Source organism: Pteropus medius, unplaced genomic scaffold (assembly GCF_902729225.1).
Source record: "Pteropus medius unplaced genomic scaffold, Ma_sr-lr_union100, whole genome shotgun sequence".
NCBI classification, from domain to species: domain Eukaryota; kingdom Metazoa; phylum Chordata; class Mammalia; order Chiroptera; family Pteropodidae; genus Pteropus; species Pteropus medius.
The window spans coordinates 17,237,256-17,251,008 of NW_024349799.1; the positions used below are offsets into that span (position 1 = coordinate 17,237,256).

A 13,753-nucleotide genomic window follows, 5' to 3' on the forward strand; every position below is an offset into this window, starting at 1 on the left:
TAGCCAAAGGCCATAGTTTACCAACCCATTCTAGATGTTGGTAATGATAGCCAGAGCCAAATGAAAAGGGAAGAAAACAGTTAATCTGTTCCAAATGCCTAGAATTCTATATCCTCTCGCATTCCCCTACCAAAACCTGTGTGACTAAAATAGCCCTAGCATCTCTAAGATATCCTTCTCTCCAGGCTCACTTCATTACCCTTACAAACATGCTCTATTCCAAATAAACTTTACCACATGATTACAGTGATTCCTTGTCTATCATGCTCTCTTCCTTCTCCAATTTTTGAAGGAACCCCTCTTTAGTCACTGCTTCCTTCCTTACCTCCCCAATCTTTTGAAACTTGGCTTCCTTACCTCCCCAATCTTTTGAAACTTGACTTTGTATCATTATCCTAACAGGGTCTCAGTCACGATAAAATCACCAATGCAATTACCTTTTCCTTATCCTTCAAGGTCCTCAACATCTCTGCAGTGTCCAATTCTTAATCAGCCCATTCTTGAAATTCTTTTGATTCTGACTTACTAACTTTACTCTTCACGCTTTTTTCCTACCTTTCTTAGAGTCTACTCTGACTACTCTCTAAAAGTAAGCAGTACTGCAAGGTTCAGTCCTAGAATCAAACTTTTTCCAAATTTCCATTCTTTGAGGTCTCAAGCACACCCATATTTTATTGTCACTTCTATGTAAATGGCTCCAAAACTCTCTCAATAGCTCCTGCTAGAAGGATAACCTACTGGTACTACAAACACAAGCTCAAAAGCAAATTTAACATCTTCCTCAAATCAAACTCCTCTTCCTGCTTCCACTTTAATTTTTATTCAGATTTGAGAGTTCTGGCTGTACAGGCTGTGAAAATTCACTTATAATAGTACAGCAAATATATAAGATACTTAGGGATAAATTTAACAAAAAACCTGCAAGGCCTGCACACTGAAATTATAAAACATTGTTGACAAATTAAAGACAACCTAAATATGGTTGGCCTTCCATATCGTGGGTTTTACATCTGTGGATTCTACCAACTGCGAAATGAAAATATTTGAGAATATAAAAACCTAGAAAGTTCGAAAAAGCAAAACTTGAATTTGCCATGCACCAAGCACTACACTGAATCCACAAAAATGAAGTGATGTGTATGCATGCCCTACTGTAACCTATATGCAAAGTGGGTTATATGAAAAATACTGTGGCATTTTATAAATGACTTAAGCACCTGTCGATTTTGGTACCCACAGAGGTCATGGAATAAATCCCCCGAGGATACTGCAGGACGACTGTAAATGGAGAATTATACAGTAATCATGAATTGGAAGGCTTAATATTTTTAAGATATCAATTCTCTACAAATTGATCTACATATGATTCAACACCATCCCAATTAAAGTTTCAGATTTTCTTTGTAGAACTAAACAAGATGATTCTCAAATTTAAATAAAAATGCAAAGCACCTAAAATAGGCAAAATAATTTTGGGGGGAAAAAAAACGAGAAAGGTGTAGCACTTTACATGACTCAATTTCAGGACTTGTTATAAAGCCACAGTAACTGGGACAATATATTGACATCAAGAGACATTCAGAGCAATCGGGGAGAAAAAAGGTGGCACAGATGACAGAGGCTTTGTCCATCCTTCTTGTGAACAAATCCAAGTTGTGACAGAAACACAGAGCAAACACAAAGGAAAGTCTACTGGGATCTAGACGAACAGAAGCACTATGGCTTGGGAGAGAAATAATTAATCAACCTGCAATGGTAAAAGGTAGGAAGGGGGAAGACACAAGGCTGCCCAGTCCCAGTGGCTGAGTGGGACTGAGGCTGTGGTAGGGGCTGCAGCAGAAGCCTCTTAAAGAGGCCGTGTCCACGAGAGGACTTTCGCAGTGACGGACCTGTTGCTCTGACAACCAGCGCCGGGTTGGTTCTGCAGGGAACACCAGGGACTTACAAGAGGACACTGAGTTGTCGGAGTGAGAGCCGGAGGCGAGGCTCACTCCTGGACAGTAGTGCCTGCAGTGTCCATCGCTACTCTGTAGAACCCTCCACCCTCCTAGTGTGCGGACACAGCACCGCCATAACCAAGATGTCATCAAATTGGATAACAGAGGTCACTCCGCCCAGAAGATTCCCTGAAACTCTGCCCCCTTCAACTCCTGGCCCCACTCTAGCCACATTCAGGTGTGTCCTCATCCATTCAGGTGCTCCTTGCTGAGCAGTGCCAAGACGCCACACTGGTGCAGCAGCTGGCCTCGGTTTCCAGTGTGGTTTCTTGAGGCAACTATAAGCACTGCATCTGGAGATTGTTTGTTGAATCTTAACAGGTGGCCTCGGAGAGGCACGGGCTGGGGCTAAACTTGGCCTGCAGCTGAACCCCTTTCAGGACTGTGCCACTAGACACCAACTACATAAAGCCACACTACTAAGACCGGCAGACTTAGGAGCTTTGCTTAGTACACAGAAATGGACACAGAAAAAGGTAGCCAAAATGGGAACACAAAGAAGCAGAAACCATATGAGAGAACAGAACAGAGACCCCAGAATAATGGAGTCAAGCAATCTAACAGATGCGGAGTTCAAAACACTGGTTATTAAGATGCTCAATGAACTGAGGGGAAGTGTAGACGAACTCAGTGAGAACTTTAACGAAGAGATAAAAACATAAAAATGGAAATGAAAATTATAAAAGAGAACGAGTCAGAGATGAAGAACACATGATCTGAGATGGAGAGTATGTTAGAGGGAATCAACAGAGTGGATAAAGAGGAAGATCAAACCACCGATATAAAGGATGGAGAAGCCAAGAACATCCAAGCAGAAGAGCAAGAAAAAAGAAGCCAAGAATATAATAATTTAAGGAGCCTACGGACACTATTAAACGTAAAAATATCTGTGTCATAGGAGTACCTGAAGGAAAACAAGACGTTGAAGAGCTATTTGAAGAAATAATGATGGAAAACTTCCCTCACCTGGTGAAGGAAATAGACATACAACCCCAGGAAGCTCAGAGTCCCAAGAAAAAGGAACCCAAAGAGGCCCACACCAAGACACATCATAATTAAAATGCCAAAGGTTAAATACAAAGAGAATCTTAAAAGCAGCAAGAGAAAAGCGGTTAGTTCCCTACAAGGGAGCACCCATAAGACTGGCATGTCAGAAAGGCTTGGCACAGCATATTCAATGTGATGAAAACCCAGGATCTACAACCAACAATACTTTATCCAGCAAAGCTATCATTTAGAGTCGAAGGACAGATAATGAGCTTCCCAGACAAAGATAAGCAAAAGGAATTCATCAACACCAAGTCAGTATTACGGGAAATGTTGGAGGGGTTCTTTGAGAAGCAAAATCATGTATCAAAACAGGAACAAAGAGTGGTAATAACTACATTCCTATCAACAAGTATCTCAAATGGAAAAGAATTAGGTGCTCCAACCAAAAGATAGAGTGGCTGAATAGATAAGAAAACAAGACCCCTACTTATGCTGCCTACAAGAGACACACTTCAGATTAAAAGAAACATGCACACTGAAAGGAAGGGAATGGAAACCAAGATATTGCCTTGATGGACCTAAAGAGTATTGCACTGAATGAAATGAGTCAGATAGAGAAAGACAAATATCGCAGTATTTCACATACATGTGGAATCTAAAGGACAAAATCAACAATAAAAGCGGAAATAAACATGTAGATACAGAGAATATTTTAGGGCTACTAGATGGGAGGGGGGCTGGGGGAATTAGAGAAAAAAAGGCAAAGGGATTAAGAGGTACAAATGGATAGTTGCAGAACAGACATGGAGATGTAGAGTTTAGCATGGGGAAGATGGTTAATAATGTAATAAATATGTAAGAGGGAAGAGGAGTACTAGATTTACTGGGGTGACTGCTTTGCGAGTTACGTGGATCTCTGATCACTATGCTGTACAACTGAAACTGGTATATTATTGTATGCCAACTATAATTGAAAAAAAAAACTCATTGACTTGTACAATGTAAATACAAGCAATTAATTGTCTACTGTATTACGATAAAGCTGGGGAGAAAAGACATACAGAGCCACCGAATAGAATAGAATCCAGAAAGAGACCTACACATATATAGCCAAATTTTTGACAACAGTGCCAAAGCACTTCAGTGAGGAAAGGGTAAAGAGACTGGAACAACTGAGTATCCAAAGGGGGAAAAGTGAACATTCACACAGATCTAAATGTAAGGGTAAAAACTATAAAACTTCTAGACTAAAACATAGAAAAACTATTAGTGACCTCAGATGAGGCAAACTCTATAAACTGGACAAAACATGACATGAAAAAAAGTTGGATATTATCAAATTTTAAAAATTGTTCAAGACACACAAGAAAGCGAATAGGCAAGCCAAAGACAAAGAGAAAATATTTGCAACACGCATATCCAAAAGACAATGTACCAAGACTATATTAATAACTCTTACAACTGAATAATAATAAGACGGGGTGGCTCCATAATGTAGTGGTTAGCACGTCTGCTTTACATGCAGAAGGTCCTCAGTTCGTGCCCCAGGTGGAGCCACGGACCAGACCCTGGGTGCACCAGGCCCCGGGTAGATGCCGCAAGCGTGTGAGAGGAGACACCCCACCTTCAGCAATCCAGTTCTTAAGGGAAAACGGCAACATCTATAGGTCAGGGGTGGAAGAGAGGGGAAGGGAATTAAAGACGGGAAAAAAATAATAAGATAACCCAATAAAAGAAGGCAAAAATTGAACACTTCAAAGAAAATAAATGCATGGCAAAAAAGCACATAAAAAGATGTACATTATTAGTTATTAAAGAAATGAGTATCAAAACCACAATGAGATACTACTACACACCCACCAGAATGGCTAAAATTAAAAAATATTGGCAAAGATGTGGAGAACTAGAACTCTCAAAATTGCTAATGGGAATGCAAAACTACACAGCCACTTTGGAAAACAGTTTGACAGTTTCTTATTAGATAAACATATACTTGCCTTATGACCCAACAATTTCACTTCCAGCTATTTACCCAAGAAAAGTGAAAAAAAATATGTACATAAAATCTGGAAACTGAAATGTCAAGCTGGCGAATAAACAGAAATTGCAGTATATACACAGTCATGGACCACTTAAAGACATTTCGGTCAACAATGCACCACATACACAATGATGGTCCACTGTAAATGTAAACACATAAACACATATCTAAGTTTGTGATGTTGAATGAAAAGGCTGGACCTGGCTACAATGCTGAATTTACTGCTAACTCTGGGTGATTTAAATAGATGAGAAGGCTAAGCATGTTCTATCTGCCCTGTGTCCACCTGTGACTGGGGCCAGGAGTTGGTAAGGGAGGGAGAGGAGTGGGCAGGGGAAGAGGCGGCCTGGGAACCTGCCTCCTGCTTGTCTCTACACATACACACACACACTCACTTTATCTTTTATATAGTATTTTTACTGTACCTTTTCTATGTTTAGATACACAAATACCATTGCCTACAGTATTCAGTACAGTAACACGCTATTCAGGTTTACAGCCTAGAAGCAATAGGTTATACAATATAGCCTAGGTGTATAGTAGGCTATATACCATCTAGGTTTTTATAAGTGTACTCTATGATGTTCACACAATGACGAAAATCGCCTAATGATGAATGTATCCCCGTCATTAAGCAGCACATGACTGTAATAGAATACTACTCAGCCATTGAAAGGAACAGACTACATGCAACACAGTACCTCAAAAGCATTATGCTAAATGAAAGAAGCCAGACACAAAAGACTACATACTGTATACTTTCATGTAAAACTGTAGAGAAGACAAACTATAGCGATAGAAAAGCAGATCAGTGGTTGTCAAGGCCAGCGAAATGGAACTGACTTGCAAAGGAGTTCAAGGCAACTTTTTAAGATTATAGACATGATCCATATCATGATTGTGGTGGTGTTTACACTACTGTAAATATCTGTCAACTGATGAGTTAAAAGTGGTGGATTTTATTGCTTGTCAATTATGCTTCAATGGTTAATATCCCTTGGGGATGTATCATGACATCTTTCTTCTTTTCTAAACATCACATCAACATTTCCTTGAGGCCTCAGCATCATTCACACACATGTAACCAGTCATCCTTCTGATCCTTCCCCTCTCCATTCTATTCTACACAAATCATGATTAATCTTCCTAAAACACAGCTCAAATAACCAAACTTCAGCTGGTTACCCGCTGCTTACAAAAGTACAAGTTTCCTACTGAGGCACTCTATTTCCACTAAGAAGTTTCTTGAGGGTAGGAAATGTCTTATTTATCTTTGTATTCCATCAGCAATATTTTGAATTGTGTGGCGTGGTCTTTGAGCATTCAGAAACTGCACACAAAGGAATTTTAGAAATATTATCACTTAATAGGTCAAATTACATGGCATTGCTTGAAAAATGACCTCCATAATATCCATGTCCTAATTCCTGGAACTGGTAAATGTTACATTATATGGCAAAAAAAAGGGGGGGGAGGGGGTCACTGCAGGTATGTTTATATTAAAGATTTTGAGAGGGAGGTTATCCCAGATTACATAGGTAGGCCCTAAATGCAATTACATGTATTCTTATAAAAAGGAACAGAGGGAAATTTGACATACAGAGAAAAAGGTTATATGAAGACAGAATAGAAAGAGATTTCTAAATGCCGGCCTTGAAGACTGGAGTGATGCAGCAGGAATGCCAACAGCCACAAGAAGCTGGAAGAAGAAACAGACTTTCACCTCGAGGAAAAGTATGTCTCTTGTGACACCTTGACTTAAGCCCAATGATACTGACTTTAGATTTCTTGGTTCCAGAATCAAGAGAATACATTTCTGTTGTTTTAAGCCATAGTTTATGGAAATTTATTATAGCAGCCATAAGAAACTAATACATCTACATTTATAAACAAAAGAATTCTGTATATTTTAAAGCTTTAACAGCTTCTTGCTAGATGTCAACAAGTTTTATAAACAAACTGTACAGTTTCTTGTAATATTTTGCAATAAAGAGAAAAGAGGAATATTTTTAGTCTCTTATAGCAATTAATTCTTCATTATCTCAAGTTCTAACCAACATACTCAAAGTAGCACAGTACTTAATAATAGAATTCACTTAGATTAAATAATACCCTTAAAATTGCTTAAAATTATACAATTAGCAAGAGACCAACTTAAGATTTAAAATCTTAAACCAAAGCCCATACTCATCCTATTGTACTATGCTGCCTAATTTCAGTTCCAATATTGGGACAGCAAATAAATATTTATTATTACTAATTAACCCAGGAATTAAATGTTCTTTCCATTCCCTATCATAAATAGAATTTCTACTCTCCTCTTTCTACTCCAATTCTAATCTACACTATATTCATTAAGTCTTTTTAGATTAACAAAATTCTGATATTTCCTTTCTCTAGACATTCATAGTTCATACATTCTAGCCCCAACTTTAGCAGTGAATTAGTGTTCTTTGTACAATGCTTTAAAGACTAAACTATCTCTACTCTATATTAACCCTGTCCATTAAAGATTTTAAAAAGATTGTAAAAGCAGTGGTTTTGAGAATAATTTTCGTTTCAAGCACATATTAAGGTCTTCCACATAACAATTTTTCATCGAAGTGTCATCTTCCCAGAAAACACTATCTTCCTTGTTGGCATCAGAATAGACAGGCTCTTCACTGGTGATAAAATATCAACACTATTTTTCTAAACCTGTCATAATGGAGATGGAATTTTTCTTTCACTGGGATTACTGAATATTCATTTATCAAGTGTGCTAAATATAAGAAAATTGCTTAATGGAGAATAAGAAATAAGTAGATATATTTACTGTTGAGAATTCAAGTTCACATATCCTAATAAAAAGGAGGGAAGGAGAAAGAAAACAGCAATACTATCTGGCAGAGTACAAAGGAATAGTAAGAATCATAGACAGATACCCCTGCCAGTCTACACTCTCCCACTTCACACACACACACACACACACACACACACACTTGGAAATTATTAAAAATATGATGGTGCTAAGAGATATTTCATAGTTTGACTTTTCACCCTTTAAAAAAATCTAGCAATTTTAACTGTCATAACTTGAAGGTTCTGACAAAGTCCAAAAGCCACTATTTAACCAAAGTTTGCTTCAAAAAATCCTTTTACTCCAGTTACAGAGAACCTGGACTTCTTAGATAGGAAAGATGACCTTAATTACACACACACACATGTATTTGTATATATACTGTTATAGATGTTTAAAAAACTGATTCAGTAAAACCAGGTTTTATTCACTATTGACTCGGTTAAAAAAAAGTTTTGTCGAAGGTAAGGGTTTTTTAAAACTCCCCAGGTGATTCCAATGTGCAGGATTCTCCGGGTTGAGAACCACTAGCCTAAACAAAGAGAATGACAGTAGAGAGGAAAAAACGTATGTGACAGCTTTATATGATCCACAGGATTTGATGACTGACTGAAGATTAGGGAGAAAAGTTAGGGAGAAATCACTTCTAGGTTATTAACTTGAAGTGCAACTGGATGGTGGTGCCATTAATCAATGCAAAAGAGAAAACTCAGTAAACTATAATACACAACACGCATGCTTCTTTTGAGAAATTTTGCCTTCCCCTCTGTTCTACAAGTTCCACTGAAGCTGAGACTGTGTCTTGCTCACTTTGTCATCCCTAGCACAGTAGCTTGCACCTAATAGAAATGAAATACATTTTTCCTGAATGTAATTCAACTCTGTTAAGTCTTGTCTGCAAGTCAGTGGTATCATTTATAGATCTTTCAAAACTTCACTTTGTATAGCACTTCATAGGAGATACTCAACAAATATTAGCTAACTGGCTAATTTTCACCCAAACACCAGTATGACTGGAAATGCTTCCAACTGCCTGCGAAGACATAACCACCTAGTGGTGTATTAGGAATGGCAAACTATGTTCAAACTGCGGTCAGGATATTTGTTCTCAAATCTGTGCCTCTTCTTCCTGTTAACAGTCTAGCCATTACATGAGTCATCCAGACCCAGAACCCCTATTTGATAGCTCTCTTGTCAATATGCAAGCAGGTTTTAAAAGTCTTGTCTTTTACACCTTCTGTAGTCCCTCTCACACCAGTCCTCACCAGTCCCCAATGCCCCTTACCTAAGGACTCATCAATTGCTACAGCCTCCTCTCTAGCCACCCTTCCTCCCAAATCCATCTTCTACACTATAGCCATTTCAACATGTCTCAAACAATACTAGTCATGTCATTACCTTGGCTAACACTTCTCAGTAGCTTCACCCCGTAGTCCATAGAGTAAAATCCAAATGCTTAACCAAGACCTTTATAATCAGCCCTTAACACACTTTTCCAATCTTATATCCCATTATTTCTTCCTCTGAGAATAGTGACTTCTTCCCACTTCCATCTCTCCCCATGTCCAAAAAGGCCTATTTTCCAAAGCCCAGTTCAAACACTGTCTCAGGCAAAGGCCTTCCCTATCACTCAACACATACTCCTCACCACTTCCCTAAAAAATATTCCAGGGAGTTCCGATCAAGATGACAGAGTAGGTAAATGCTGTGCTCATCTCTTCCCATGACCATATCAAAATTACAACTAAATTACAGAACAATCAATCTGGAGAACCATCTGAAGACTAGCTGGGACTCCTATAACTAAGGCTATAAAGAAGCTATGTTAAGACTGAAATCTAGGAAAACAGCAAAACTTAAAATATCTCTTCCCATTCTGAATTTTCAAAGTAATTTCTAAACATTTTTCACCTTCTACCTTACAATATGGTTTCTTATGCACATGCTTTTCATCTCCCTTCCTAAACTGTTAGTTCCCTCTAAACAGGCTCTAGGTCTAGCTATTCCTTTTTAACCACCTGCTTCTCCCTCAAACCCCACTTCATGCTCATCCCATCCTCCGCCCTACAGTACCTTACTAGGTGGAGTTCAATAAATACCTAGTTCCTTGGACTACCCAGATTCAACAAGAGATACTGAAGACAAAGCAATTTCTCATTTTGTTAGGCATAACTGTAAATATGATAATATGTCCACTACAACAACTCACCTTGCCAATGACTGAACCCTGCATCTCAGCATGATTCTATAGCTCTTATCTGGCACAACAACAGTCATGGCAGTGAATGGATAAATTTTCTTTTGAAAAACATCCTCAAGTAGAAAGCTAACAGCTACCTCTAGTGACAGAATAAAAGAAAGGGAGAAGTATAGAACAGAGAAAAGAAAGTTGTAGTATAGAAAAGTATAGTGGCCTGGGACATTTGTTGAATGAATAAAATAATAAATAGATAAAATTTAAACCTGGAAAGAGAACAAAGTTTCTTCTTTCCCTATTTCTGCTAGCCTTTACTGATTAAGGATGTTTTGGAACAGTGTTGTCCAAGAACACTTTCTGGAATGATACAAGTGTTCTATTAATCTGTGCTATCTGCTAGTATGGGAGTCACTAACTACACAGCTATTGAGCACTTGGAATTGGGCTAGTGTGACTAAGAAACTGAATTTTTAGTTTTATTTAATTTTAATTAAATTTAAGTAGCCTTATGTAGCTAGTGGCTACTATGTTGGCCAGTGATTGTCCAGAATACGGAATGTTGTCACCATGTTAACTGAATTGTCAAAAGTATTTTCCTAACCAAATTCCAGTAGTTAATAAAGGTCCATGATCTATATTGTTTAATAACCCATTTACATTTCTTCCACTTTTTACTTTAATTTACTGAGGAAGGGAAGGGGAGAGTAGTTTAAAAGGAGACTAGGAGAAAGACTGCACTCCAGAGTTAAAATATCAGGCAGTGCTAAAAGTGTTCTTTGTGTACTATTTCTCTTGACCCTCCTGGATATTTGAGATAGAAATTATCCTTCTTTTTTAAAGCTAAAGAAACTGAGACTGGGAGCAATTAACTGACTTGCCTATGATCACAGCTTAGTAAAACTAGGATTCAAATCCACGTTCAACTGCAGAGACTGAGCTCTTAAGCATTATACTTTAACTGCTAAGACTAAAATGGGCTGGATGAAAAGTAAGTTAGGCAGCTCCCAGCAGACTGATGTTATTCAGAGTATGTTAAAAGCTAGACCAGCCATCTTACTTGACAAGAGACTAAGGACGTATTCAGGCTACTTTTCTTGATGTCTAATAAATGATGCCCAATAAATTCATCTGTTCCTTCAACCATGGCATGATTCTCAATTGGGAGTAAACAAAACAGAAAAAGTCTCTGCCCTCACAGGGTTTATATTCCAGTAAGGAAATTTTTTAAAAAGGAAAGATTTCTAAAGAGGTGAGAAATGAACAGATGCCTGAATAAAAGTCAGCTGTGCAGAGAAACTGAGAAAGACTGTTCCAGGCCAGGGAACTGCAAGGACAAAGAGGTAGAAGTATGTTGGGAATGTACGAAGAACAGCAAGGAAGTTGTTGTGGCAAAAGCACCATGAATGAGAAGTAGGAAATAAGATCACAGCGTTAACCAGGTGCCACACGCTATTGGGACTTAAAGGTCATTGTAAGGCTTTGGAATATATTTTAAGATCATGGAGAGCCACGGAAGTGGGAAGGGGAGCTGAAAGGTTAGGTATATTGAGAAGAGTGGGAGAGACATGATCTGATTTATGTTGTAAAGGGAACACTGAAAACGATAAAAAAAATAGTCTGTGGCTAAGCAAAATTAAGGAGAAAAAAAGCAGTAAGAACATGTAGGAGGAACTTTTCTGAGTGATGAAGGAAGCCTAGATTAGTAGGACAGCTGCAGAGATGTAGGATGGAAATGAAAACTAATTTTAGGACAGGCTGTAGCTAAATATATATGGTCAAATCAATACCCATGCACGGATAAAAGGAAAGGCTGGTTCATAAGCAAGACACACATTAAGAAGTTTGTATGCTCACACACTTACGCCACCAAACAAAAACCATTTATCAGGTAAGTTCCCATAGTGTACTTACAGATAATTTGTTATATGACATAGATTTCTGCTATTTGTTTATATTTAAATGAGTACTCCAAAACAAGTGTAGCTGCCTCTTAAATTCTGATTAAACAAGACCCCCACAATCCATATTCTAGCAATCTTGCCTTCCTTTGCACAATAAGCACCTTCAGTTTAATGAGCTAACTGGACTAGAATGCCTCACTCAATTCTTCCTAAAGTTTGCAACATTGTTCCCAAAGAGTTTAAATGAGAATATAGGTCAGGAAATTGGGACACAAAAAAGGTAAAAGAAAATTGTGAAGTCAGAACCTACTGACTGTGCTTACATATCTATCCTCTTTCCAATTTAATCGTGAAAGTACATTTTGTTTAAAGTCCATACTCCACTGGCTAAATGTTTCTTAAGGCTACTCTAACACATATCTCAAGGCACTTGCAGGGTATCAGTCAGTATGCTCAACCCACCTGTGTTCCTCATAGCTGGAATCTGACTACAAAGCACAGCAGGTGTCCTATAAAACTACTGAATGAAAAACCACTTGCCCTCCACAATTTCAACCTGGGTAATGGATTCCCAAAACACTCAATTTCCCTTCCTAGTGTAAAAGTGCTAGACTACCCATTACCTCACATAAGGTGTGCCTGAATCTTTCTACCCCACCTCACTGCCCTGAGCAAAAAAACTCCATTTTGCAGGCTGCCTGCTGTGTTAAATGTCACACAACAGTCAATGATTTATCCAAAAACTAGGTTCACAGGATGCTTTGGCTTTATTTGTTTCTTTTATTCCTCCTCTTCTTTCATACAATATCCACCTGATGTTTCCCCCTCCTGGAGGAATCTAACCGTGGTAGAAAGAGCGAAGACAAAAACTGGGTGCCAGTCCCAGCTACCTCTATAACTCTGGCCTCAATTCCCCTATGTGCAAATAATACACATGCCAGGCCTCCTTCAGAATGTTGTTCTGAAGTCTAATCCAAATGACAAAAGCCTGCCACCTGTCATGTGCCGTCCAAATGTAAGATCCAAGATGGGTTCGGATAAAATTTAGCTCAAAATCAATGACAAAAACAAATGAACAAAAAATCAATATGACAGGTCGTGACCAGTGCCTTGCAGTCATTCAAACATTGTCAAATAAGGAGTATTTTTTTTTTTCAATAATGGGATGAATAAATAGGAGAAGTACGCCTGCCAAGGTCTCACAGGGTCACTCTAGGGTCCCTGGAAGGTAACTCCTCATCTCTGGGTCTTCTTTGCCCCCACCTGTACAATAAAGCGTTGACAATGGGGGATTCTAATATTGCTACGTTAAGGAAGGCTGGACTTGAGAGGCCAAACTGCCTTTATCTGCAGTGTCATAAAGACAGCACCAGAAAAGAGGCTAAGGACTAGACTGAGAGGCAAAAGAGAAGAGGTCTGGGTGAGCACATCACTCACGAGCAGTGTGACCTAGGCCAACACCCTTACCAAGCAAACCCCTCCTCCTGTCCACATCTGTAAACCAGGGAAAAGAATCTCAGCCGGCCCCGGATCTCGGAGGCTGCTGAGAAGTCGAGACTACAATGCGAGCTCGTTTGGCTCGTTGGCCAGTTAGAGCCCTGACTCTCCCCCACCCTTCATCCCGTGAAGAGACGCAAGCTCTTCTGCAGGCGAAGGATGTACCCCTTCCGGACGCGGGACGTGCCAGGACAGCAGTTTCGATTTCCTAAGGAGAAGGGTTACTTCCCTCGACGTCCCAGCACCCTGGTAATCAAAGGAGCCTCCCCGGTCGCCCTCGGGATCCCTGCA

General features: G+C 39.0%; 1 protein-coding gene across 6 annotated transcripts in view; it reads right to left on the reverse strand.

Moving 5' to 3' along the window:
- ANKFY1 (ankyrin repeat and FYVE domain containing 1) overlaps positions 1-13,753 on the reverse strand; it is an 81,055-nt gene that overhangs the window by 66,808 nt on the left and 494 nt on the right. The window contains exon 2 of one of the 6 annotated variants that reach the window (XM_039886414.1): positions 4,612-4,648. The exons of 3 other annotated variants lie outside the window; for them this stretch is intronic. In XM_039886414.1, coding sequence (XP_039742348.1) covers positions 4,612-4,648 — 37 coding nt within the window. Of the gene's footprint in view, positions 1-437; positions 483-4,611; positions 4,649-13,432; positions 13,571-13,753 lie in introns of those variants that run through there. 2 more of the 6 variants (XM_039886413.1, XM_039886412.1) reach the window with 2 other exon arrangements.